The sequence below is a fragment of the Eriocheir sinensis genome, chromosome 5 (assembly GCF_024679095.1).
Source record: "Eriocheir sinensis breed Jianghai 21 chromosome 5, ASM2467909v1, whole genome shotgun sequence".
Taxonomy (NCBI): Eukaryota; Metazoa; Arthropoda; class Malacostraca; order Decapoda; family Varunidae; genus Eriocheir; species Eriocheir sinensis.
The window spans coordinates 6,249,722-6,260,355 of NC_066513.1; the positions used below are offsets into that span (position 1 = coordinate 6,249,722).

Below are 10,634 nucleotides of genomic sequence, written 5' to 3' on the forward strand. Positions count from 1 at the left end.
CTGTGCCTAAGAAGGGTGACCGTTCCAATCCCTCAAACTACCCCCCTATAGCTTTACTTTCCTGTCTATCTAAAGCTTTTGAATCAATCCTTAACCGGAAGATTCAAAAGCACCTTTCTACTTTTGACCTTCTATCTGATCGCCAGTATGGGTTCCGCAAGGGACGTTCTACTGGCGAACTTCTTGCTCTCTTAACTTACTCTTGGTCATCCTCTCTTAGCCGTTTCGGTGAAACTTTCTCAGTTGCGCTAGACATATCGAACTCTTTCTATAGAGTCTGGCACAACTCTTTGCTTTCTAAACTGCCCTCTTTCAGATTCTATCCCTCTTTCTGTTCCTTTATCTCTAGTTTCCTTTCCGGCCGTTCAATCTCTGCTGTGGTAGACAGTCACTGTTCTTCCCCTAAACCTATCAACAGTGGTGTTCCACAGGGCTCTGTCCTATCACCCACTCTCTTCCTGTTATTCATTAATGATCTTCTTTCCATAACAAACTGTCCTATCCATTCATACGCTGATGACTCCACTCTGCATTATTCAACTTCTTTCAACAGAAGACCCTCTCAACAGGAGTTACATGACTCCAGACTGGAGGCTGCAGAACGCTTAACCTCAGACCTTGCTATTATTTCTGATTGGGGTAAGAGGAACCTTGTGTCCTTCAATGCCTCAAAAACTCAATTTCTCCACGTATCATCTTGACACAATCTTCCAAACACCTATCCCCTATTCTTCGACAACACTCAGCTGTCACCTTCTTCAACACCTAATATCCTCGGTCTATCCTTAACTCAAAATCTTAACTGGAAACTTCACATCTCCTCTCTCACTAAATCAGCTTCCTTGAGATTAGGCGTTCTGTATCGTCTCCGCCAGTTCTTCTCCCTAGCACAGTTGCTATCCATATACAGGGGCCTTGTCCGCCCTCGTATGGAGTATGCATCTCACGTGTGGGGGGGCTCCACTCACATAGCTCTTTTGGACAGAGTGGAGTCTAAGGCTCTTCATCTCATTAGCTCTCCTCCTCTTACTGATAGTCTTCTACCTCTTAAATTCCGCCGCCATGTTGTCTCTATCTTCTATCGATATTTTTACGCTGACTGCTCTTCTGAACTTGCTAACTGCATGGCTCCCCCCTCCCGCGGCCTCACTGCACACGACTTTATAGTGAAGTTCATCCCTTACTGTCCAAATCCCTTACACACAAGTTAACCAGCATTTTCACTCTTTCATCCCTCACGCTGGTAAACTCTGGAACAATCTTCCTTCATCTGTATTTCCTCCTGCCTACGACTTGAACTCTTTCAAGAAGAGTGTATCTGGACACCTCTCCTCCCGAAATTGACCTATCTTTCGGCCACTGGACTCTTTTTTAGGAGCAGTGAGTAGCGGGCTTTTTTTCATTCTTGTTTCCTTTTTGCCCTTGAACTGCCTCCTTAGCTGTAAAAAAAAAAAGAAAAAAAAAAAAAGACATGAAGACAGGGAGCACAAGCGACTTGAAGATCCGGATCTTTGTTCTTGTACACAGGTATCAAATGCTTCTTGAGATCGGCATAGGCTGCAAGCATCTGTCGAAACTCACTTCAGCGTTCCATCAGTACACAAAATGCTAGGATGTGGTCAGTTGTCAACTTACCAGGCAGGAACTTGTACTGCTCAGGTCCCTGCAGCTTCAGCAGTTGGCTTCAAATCCTCATCAGCAATAGATGGGCAAGCACCTTGCCTGGCACACTAAGCAGTGTAGTACCATGGTAATTGTTGCAGTTCTGTCAGTCCCTTTTCCCTTTCTAGATAGGGAAAAGGTCAGGAGGAATGGTACCAGATTGCCAAATGCCAGTCAAAATTGCATGCTGTCCACAGCTATGAGCAGCTCTACCCTAATGTTCCAGATACCAGGTGCCTTGCCACCCCTCAGCTTTGCCACAGTCACTCTTACCTTGTCAAGAGAAGATGGACTTTTGTTGATGGCTGGATCAGCGTCCATCACCTGCAACCCATCAACTGGAAGTTGCCGACTCTGAGGGTCTGCCGTGTACAACTGCTCAATGTACTCATCCCAATGAACCTTGTGTTCATCAGTGTTCAACACAAGGCAGCCATCAACTGTTCAGATAGTGCTCACCTGAAAGGGAGGCTTGGAGAGGAGTTTCTTCAGGGCTTGATTATTATTATTATTTTATTATATTTTATTTTATTTTATTTATTTATTTATTTTTGTTTTTGCCTATGGTACTGGTAGGCTTTCTAGGTGGGGCCCGGTGTTTGACCCTATCCTGTTGCTTATCTCATGCTGCCCACCGGAGCTCATCAATGACCTTTTTTTTTAAGAGCATCTAGAGTTCAGGTTGGCAAGTGGTCTTCTGGACAGTATGTGGGTAGTCTTAGGCCACTCGGCAATGACTGAAAAATCCCAAAAGAGGTCATTCACATTTAAATGGCCCTCGAGCTCCTCAGCAAGACCTCTGACATACCTCTTCTTAGCAGAACTTTAGTCCTACATGAAAGAGCCCTACAATGGTCCAGATTCCAAGCAAACCTGGCATCAATATTCACCAGCGTCTCCAATGAGGCAAATCCACTCCTAGATCTCTGTCTCTCTTCAATGCACTCCTTTGCAGCTTGAAGTCTCACACATTTGAAGTTCTACAGGGTCCTCAAGGATGCTGTGCTGAGCACACTGAACCAGTTTGAGACTGTCACTGCATACTCCTGAGCACATGCCAGGTCCTTGAGCCTCTAGAGATGAAACATAGTATTGTTGCATATCGAAATTATTCTAAACCTGACTTGAAGGGTGAGTGTTGCAACAACAAGTCTATGATCAGTTCCAAAGAACTCAGCACTCCGGAAAACTCTACATTCTGAAGGAACGAGTAGTACGTATGTTCTTAGCTACCCCTCTGGCATTACTATACCAAGTCCAGCGGTGCATCTCTGGTCTCTTGTACCAAGAACCTGTGATTCTCAACCTCTTGGATCTTGCAAAATTCAGGAGGAGAGAGCTGTTGGAGTTCCTGGCACCATAACCAACACACAGCTCATAGCCAATCCTGTCACATGAAGTACTTGCATTGAAGTCACACAGGATAATGTGTGTGTCCCGGGGAGGGCACTGGTCTAATACGGAGTTGAGTTTGGCATAGAACATCTTCTCTTCAGTCTCACACATCTCAACAGAAGCGCACACTGCAACAAGAAACATGTGCCCATAAGATGGGCACCATTGCTCGTGCTAGACCAGTAGTAGGTGTACCCCTCACTAGTGACCTTGCCATTGCCAGGCCTCCTCGTCTCAGAGTCTCATTATGTCCACCCTCAGCCTTCTGAGCTTGTATGGTAGGTAGGGCAGTCAGTTTCCTTTGAGAGGCTAAAGATGTTCCCGAAGCCCACACACAGAGCCCTCTGAATATTAACCCCACGCCTTGTTCTGCGGTCGCGCGTTTCCTTTGCACCTCTCTGGCCACTCCCAAAACAAAAAGAGATGCTAGGGAGCCCTTCTTCCTTCGAGATGAGTAGTAACAAATGTACGAAAGTGGGGGTAACCTCAGTGGGGGGGGGTGACGGAAGGGGGGGTTGGGGGGGTCAGCGGAGGGGTGACGGAAGAGGGGGTAGCTGGACCCCCCCTCCCCCGCCCTCCCCCCCCCACACACATCTTTCACCTTCCCCCCTCCCCCCCACCCACCCCCCTCTCGGGCTAGCGTACGGAAGCGGGGGGGTGACGGGAGTGGGGGTGCCCAGCGGGGAGGGGGGGTGACGGAAGAGAGGGTACTTGAAGGGTTAAGATCAGATCGCGGGCTCGAATGACCACAAGATTATAATCACGGAAAAGGTTAAGGACATTAGGTTAATGACCAGGCTGGAATATGTCCCGCGCACCTGTTCCCGGTGTCTTATCTTTCTTTCCCTCCCTCTTCCCATAGGCACACACACACACACACACACACACACACACACACACACACACACACACACACACACACACACATCTGGCCATACGAGATAAAATCGCGGAAAAAAAGGGATCGATGACAGCTCCATATATCTTCTTCTTCTTGTGTGATTTCCCCCTTACGGGGGAACGGGCCTTTGTCGTACAAACGACGGCCCGTAGCAGGTTTGGCGTATTTCTTTTAGCGGGGCGGTTCGCACTCCCGCACGAGGCGAACCAGGGTCGCGTCGGATGCAGTGTTGAATAAAGCTGGCGCCAGAAGCTCGTCTGGGTTCTGGAGGAGACGTCGCGTGCCCCTGCACTATAGCAGATAGTGCACGAGAGGTTGTTCCACCTCCTCAGCACAGTGGGGGCAAACAGGAACTGGCCCGTCCGGGTCGAGGAGGGAGGCGCATTTGTACCCCAGACGCAACCGATGGATGTTGGAGGCCACACGCCTGGGAAGGGCCGGTGGCATTGCGCGGTCGCCCGAGTTGGTCGCCTCCGTGTACCAGCGGGCGGATGGGGAGCCCGCTGCACGGGCCTCCTCCAACTCTTTGATTATTGCGGCATTAGCGTGTCTTGCCATGTTCCTCTTGAGGGAGGACACGCTCGGCGGCAGAGGGCACGTTACCGCCGGCAGCAGCGTGGCCTCACTGGCCGCCCGGTCGGCCGCCTCATTCCCCGGGACACCGGCATGGCTGGGGATCCAGTTTATATGGACATGGCGTCCAGCCCTCTCCATCGCCTGAAGCAGGACGTGGATTCCGGTGAGGAGGGCGGTGTTGTCTGGCATCGGCTCATTTAGGAGCGACTGAATAGCCGGCACGGAGCCACAGTGGATGGTGGTGTGGCCCCTGCCTTCCTCCACATCATGGCGCAGAGCCTGACGGAGGGCCACTAGCTCGGCCTGAGTGGAGGAGCACCCGTCCGGCAGCCTGAACAGGGCGGTGTTTCCGGCCGCGACGAAAGCCGCACCGACAGTCCGAGAGAGGTGGTTAATCGATCCGTCGGTGTAGTACACAGACGCGTGGGGCCGTCCCGCGTCTGTCACCCTGCTCAAGGCCTCCCGCATCAGTCGCTGTTCCTGCAGCTGGGCCTTTCTCACTGGCAGCGGCCTGATGGTGGTGGTGAAGGTGGGTGGCGCCCAGGGGGCAGGGGCGGAGTAGTCGGGGTGAGGCTCATCCCGGCTCCTCAGAAACCCGCTGGACAAAGGGTTGGTCCTCAGCCTGTCCGCCGCAACACTGGCCCACGTCCTCCTGCGGAACAGAACAGGTGCTCGTGGGAGGGCCCTCTCCACTGTGGCCCGCAGTGGCTCATCCTCCCTGTGGCGCAGCAGCGTCGCCAGATGGCCGACAGAGAGCTGAGTAACCCTCGTGGCAACACTGCTGATGCGCGCCTCCGCCCTGAGGCAAACGCACTTTGTCCACAGGGGCGCCCCGAGAATGACGCGTAGGGCTGAGTTTTGGGCCGTTTCCAGCGTGTGTAAGGTGCCAGGGCCAGTTGTCATAAGGCACGGCGTTCCATAGTCCACGCATGCCCTCACTGCGTGGACGTAAAAACTTCGGAGCACTCGGTCACTTGCGCCGCCGGTTGGCCGTGCCAGCACCCGCATGATGTTGGTGCGGGTTTTCATGGCCCGCCGTATGTCTGCCATGTAGGGAGTAAACGCGAGGCGGGCGTCCAGCAGCATCCCTAGGTACCTTTGCGTCTGCACCCAGGGAACTGGCTTTCCGTCGAGGTCGAAGGGCTCGGGCAGGTTTTGGTAGCGGAGCGCCATGGCCTTCGTCTTCTCTCGGTTGATGACGAGACCGAGAGACGCGCACATGTGTGTGAGGCGGCGGAGGAGGAGCCGTGCGCTGGCTATGTGGTTGGGCCCCGACGCTACCAAGGCGATGTCGTCCGCGTAGCTCAGGACCCTTGAGTACGGCGTCGTCGGCAGGGAGGACAGTTTTTCCATCAGAATGTTGAATAGGGCCGGGCTCAGTATCCCTCCCTGCGGCGTTCCATTCTCAAAGGCCCTCGCGGAGGACGTGTGGCCCTGAAACCGGACCGCAGCCCGTCGATCTCGTAGGTACTGACCTATCCAGGACAGCAGGCGGCCCCGGACACCTTTCTCTGCCAGGATGGAGAGGATGGCGGGCGCTGATGCAAGCTCGAACGCCTTCTCAAGGTCTATGAAGACTACCACAGCCTGCCTGCCCAGGACACCAGAGAGGAGGGTGGAAACACAGTCTCTGGTGCCCTTGCCCCGCCGAAAGGCAAACAGGTGGTGGTGTAGGGGCCCCATAGCCCACTGAAGGCGGGAGAGGAGAATGCGCTCTAAAGTCTTCCCCAGGCAGCTCAGCAGCGAGATGGGGCGGTATTGGAGACCGTCGATGCCCTTGGGGATGGGCACGATGGTCGCCGCTTTCCATGGGGATGGGAGGTCCCCCGAGGCGTAAGACTTGCTGTAGACGGCGATGAGCTCCTGCCTCATCACGGGGCCAGCCTGCCTGAGGAAGGTGTAGGGCTACTGCCCCCCTTGCTACTGCTTTCAGCTTCCGCCATAGGACTGCCGTGGTGACACCGGTGTCGATGGTTTCACACCACGACAGCCAGTGCTCCTCCTGTACCCGGGCGGCCGTAGCCTTGGCGAGACGGATGGCCGCTCGCAGCAGGTTTCGGGTCGCCTCTGTGTTTGTCCGCCGGTTCAGTTTGCGGGCCGGTTCACCCGGTGGTTGGCCTCCCTCACCGCGGCACAGTAGTACCAGCGGTCTTTGTGAGCTTGAACCACCGGTGTCGAGCGGGGGATAGCATCGTCTGCCGCTTGGTGGAAGGCGGTTATCAGTCGAGCCTCGGCCTCATCCAGGTCAGCTGGGCGGACCGTCGTCGACAGGTGACGGTCTAAGGCCACCCGAAACCTAGGCTAATCAGCCCTGTGGATGTTCCACCGCGGGGGGCGGGGCGGCGTCAGAGGTGGGGCCACAGGGAGGGTAATCACCGTGGCGAAGTGATCGCTGGCGAGGTGGTCATGCAGCTCCCACGTCGCCCCGGCGTCGAGGGGACGCGACACGAAGGAGAGGTCGAGGACGCCTCCCGCGACGTGCGTCGGCTCACCCGGATTCAGCAGCGCAACCCCCGGCACGTCAGCCAGGACGGAGGCGAGGTGCCGGCCCGCGCGGTCCCTCCGCACGCTCCCCCACCTCTCATGGTGGGCGTTGAAGTCGCCCCCCAGGAAGGTGGGTTCGTCGGCCGCCAGGGAGAGAACCTCGGCGAAGTCTGGGTTGGAGTGGGGGCTGCTGTATAAACAGTAGAATGTCATGGTCGTGCCAGGCAAGGTCACCTCTACCGCCATTACCTCCACACCGTCACCGCAGAGCACGGGGTGAGGCACTCGGGAACAGGGAAGTACATCCCTGACCAAGATACCATACCCACGCGCCCGACCGTCAATGGCAGGCAGGTAAAAAGCTCTGTAGCCCTTGAACGACACCGACTGCCCTTTCCGCAGGAGGGTCTCCTGAAGGAGGATGATGTCGTAAGCGCCGGTGCCGATCGCGGCTTGCAGGAGGCGGACCTTGCTCCTCACGCCACACACATTCCACTGCAGGATGGTTAGAGTTCGTTCCTCTCGGACGCCTCTGGGGTTGTTACGGGGGCCGCTGTCAGCGTGGGCGTCGGGCCGCGGCGCTTCGGTAGCGCCTTGCGCTCGGGCAGCGGGAGGCGAGAGCGTGTCGGCACCATTCTGACCGGGATGTGCGACTGGGTGCGGGATGCCGGGGTGGAGCGCCCGATGGACCACTGCACGGCCTTTACTGGTGGTAGGGCGGGTTGAGTTGCCTGCTCCGGCGCGTCGTGCTCCATTTCCGTCACCCGTAGGGGAGGAGGCATCTCGGGAGTCGGAATTACGGCCGAGGGGGTGTCGGGGGTCCGCGGCTCCGAGGGTGGAGCAGGGGCCGTTGTCGACTCTGCAACCGTGGGGAAGTGTTCCTTCACGGTTGCCCTTGCAATCGCCTGAAGGGCCGCCTTGTCCGGGGTCAGCTGCAAGAGGGACGTTAGAGCCAGGGCGAAGCTTGTGAACATCCCCTCCAGGGTGTCTTTGGTGACAATCACGCATCCGGGAGGTGGAGTCTGCGGGCGTGGTGGCGCTTGTCGGTGCCGGTTGCGCCGGCGTGGAGGGCGCTGTGGCAGGGGGGCGGGAGCGCGGCGGCCTCGCTGTGCGGGGCCTGAGGTAGCTGCTGGAGCGGCTGGGAGGACGGGTGAAGAGGTTGGGGCAGCCCTGGCGGCTCGGCCTGGGGGCGGGGCAGGGGTTGGGTTGGGGACCGTGGTGGGGGTCCGAGAGGCACTCGGTGGCGGGAGGCTGGGGAAGTGGGCGGGCGAAGCCAGTGTTGCCTGTGCAGGAGGCGCGGGCGGCTGGCGCGAACTGGACGATCCATGCCGGGCGGGAGGGGTTGTGGGCGACACGTCACTCCTCCTGCCGCTTTATGCCCTGGTCGACTAGGGTCAGCCGGGTGGGGCAGCGGCGACTCCAGGCGTGGTGGTGCTGCCCGCAGTTCGGGCAGACGGCCTGAACTTCTTCCCCGGCCTTGTACTTGGCGCGAGACATCCTTCCGTCAGGTGCGGCCCCGAACACATGCCGCACACGGCCGGGCGGTTGCAACGGGAGCGAAGGTGTCCGTATTGTTGGCACCGGTAGCACCTGAGGGGCTCCCTGTTGAAGGGCCGGATGTAAAAAACTCCCCAGCTCCCCAGGTCGAGCGTTCCCGGAAGCGGGCCCTTCGCCGTGATCAGTACCTGCCTGGTGGCCAGCCCGTCTCGTGACTGACACCTGTCGGCGGATAGGACGTCCGGGTGGCGGAGGAGGGCCTTGAGAGGCATGACCACCGGGTAAGACGCTACCACGCCCTTGGTGGTTGCGTCGCCCACCTGACGCAAGAGCACAGGTTTCCCGTGCACCGTTGTTGTCTCCAAGAGGGTGCGAAGGGCTTCCTCGGAGGGCGGGGTGGCGATAACGCAACCCGACTCCTGGAATTTCAGTTGCAGGCGGGCCCCGAGCTGCTCCTCGAGGGCTTCCGCCAGGTCGAGCGCCGAGTCGAATCCCGCCGTCGGAGGAATGAGGACCTTGGGGCTGGTTGGAGTGGGAGCAGTGTGGCGGGAAGCAGCAGACTCGGGGTGCGAGGGTGGCAGCGCGGTCGCTTGAGCAGTGCCTGTGGCGTTGGTAGAGGACAGTGGGCGTGGGCCGCAGGGCAGGGCGGTGGTCAGAGCAGAGGGAGCGGCCGATGCAGAGGTGGAAGCAGCGGTGGTGACTGGTGGGTGTGTGCCGCGGAGGGGGGCGTTGGTGGGAGCGGCCGAGGAAGCAGTGGCGGCGTGCGTAACCCGGGAGCGGCACTTACGCCTCCCTTCCACTACCTCCCACTCGTCATCAGACGAGAGGGAGAGCGGAGCTCGGGACGCCTCATCGCCCTCGCTCTCGGACTCGAGTCGGAGGAGCTTCCCGGTGGGCGAGTCTGACTCCGAGTCTTCGGAGTCAGGAGCAGGGCGGACACGCTTGTCAGACATCCTATCGGCAAGACGGCCCGAAGGCCGAACCACAGCTACACATATAACAAAAGACAAAAACAATGGTAAGAAAACTAACCGACGAAGAGCCAGCTAACCTGCAACAGCGGGGGCCTACAGCTCTCCCACCTTCTAAAGGGCTCGGTAGAGGCCGCTGTTGCCCCTTGCGGGACTTGGGGGGACCTAACCAGAACTCCGGTGCTTCCTATAGCCACCCCTTAATCCTAAGGGGCCCCCTCGTGGCACTGCCCTCGGGGTTCGGCGTCGTACCACACCGGAGTCTAAATGGCACAAGCACACAAAAGCAAAATAAAAAATCCTCAAGCACACAGCAGCAGGGAAAGGCTGCGGTCGCTTGTAACTTGCGACGCGTGACCAGTGACACGTAGACAGTGTACACTGGCACGGCAGAGCGCGGAGCAGGGTGAAGTGTGCAGCGCGGGGCAGGGAGGCGGCGCGCGTGAGGTGGAAGGCGCGTGGTGAGGGCTGGCAACTCCGGGGAGTGAGTGACACGTGAGCAGGGAGCACTGACACGGTGACTCACAGCCTGGCATTAGCAGAGCAGCTCTATCGCTCGCCCGCGAGAGCTGTTGCTAGACGGTGGGGAAGAGGTGTGAGCGCTGCCAGGTCCGGGAAGCCAGTGACGCCATGTATCTGAGGCCACGCCTATTGGAGTCTTAATGATTCAAGTCATTACAATAAACCTATGGTCATTAAGGACTGACCTGGGGAACACACATGCATGCGCACACACGCACACGCATACACACACAGTAGTAGTAGTAGTAGTTTATTGACAAAAATACATATTACAAATGCAAAAGAAAAATAAATATGTATCTATTTTTGTCCAGATTGAATACATATCAAAAAAATACGTAGAAGGCACAACGTTATTATTGTAATCAGAAAATCTATTCATATATCTTAACTACCTCATGTACATAATTGCACAATTCTGAAACAAATTTATTTTCATTAAGAAGCTCTATAATACTATCAAATTTAAGCATTGGGTATCTATCACGACAAGGTTCCGATAATAAACATTCGATTAGTACATGCTTTTCAGTCTGCACACTTGTGTTGTTACACTGACAAACACGTTCCTCACGCGGCGTGCGGCTCCACCTCCCAACCTCCACGCGAAGGTTGTGAGACATCAC

The 10,634-nt window shown here is 56.7% G+C and overlaps 3 protein-coding genes across 3 annotated transcripts; all 3 read right to left on the minus strand.

The window, feature by feature from the left end:
- Positions 1-2,117: 2,117 nt before the first annotated feature.
- LOC126982877 (uncharacterized) lies at positions 2,118-6,406 on the minus strand. The gene is made up of 4 exons (XM_050835155.1): positions 6,225-6,406; positions 4,384-6,125; positions 2,915-3,185; positions 2,118-2,121 (listed from the first exon to the last, which is right to left on the minus strand). Exons 1-4 carry the CDS (start codon positions 6,404-6,406, stop codon positions 2,118-2,120), a joined length of 2,199 nt encoding a protein of 732 aa, XP_050691112.1.
- A 429-nt stretch (positions 6,407-6,835) lies between these two features.
- Positions 6,836-7,231, minus strand: LOC126982884 (uncharacterized). The gene has a single exon (XM_050835166.1). The coding sequence runs from the start codon at positions 7,229-7,231 to the stop codon at positions 6,836-6,838; it is 396 nt and encodes a 131-aa protein (XP_050691123.1).
- A 293-nt stretch (positions 7,232-7,524) lies between these two features.
- LOC126982892 (proteoglycan 4-like) lies at positions 7,525-9,468 on the minus strand. Its single transcript, XM_050835173.1, has 2 exons — positions 8,704-9,468; positions 7,525-8,301 (listed from the first exon to the last, which is right to left on the minus strand). The coding sequence occupies exons 1-2, from the start codon at positions 9,466-9,468 to the stop codon at positions 7,525-7,527; spliced, it is 1,542 nt and encodes a 513-aa protein (XP_050691130.1).
- Between the last annotated feature and the right edge of the window lie 1,166 nt (positions 9,469-10,634).

Excerpts from the sequence above, each read along its gene's own strand:
- LOC126982892 (XM_050835173.1), bottom strand. The coding sequence starts at position 9,468 with ATGTCTGACAAGCGTGTCCGCCCTGCTCCTGACTCCGAAGACTCGGAG. Across the intron at positions 8,302-8,703 it reads ACGGGCTGGCCACCAGGCAG|GCAACACTGGCTTCGCCCGC; the intron begins GTACTGATCACG and ends CCTCCTGCACAG.
- LOC126982877 (XM_050835155.1), bottom strand. The coding sequence starts at position 6,406 with ATGAGGCAGGAGCTCATCGCCGTCTACAGCAAGTCTTACGCCTCGGGG. Across the intron at positions 6,126-6,224 it reads ATTCTCCTCTCCCGCCTTCA|GCAGGCTGTGGTAGTCTTCA; the intron begins GTGGGCTATGGG and ends TGTCCTGGGCAG. Across the intron at positions 3,186-4,383 it reads GCCACCGGCCCTTCCCAGGC|TGTGCGCTTCTGTTGAGATG; the intron begins GTGTGGCCTCCA and ends TTCTTGTTGCAG.
- LOC126982884 (XM_050835166.1), bottom strand. The coding sequence starts at position 7,231 with ATGACATTCTACTGTTTATACAGCAGCCCCCACTCCAACCCAGACTTC.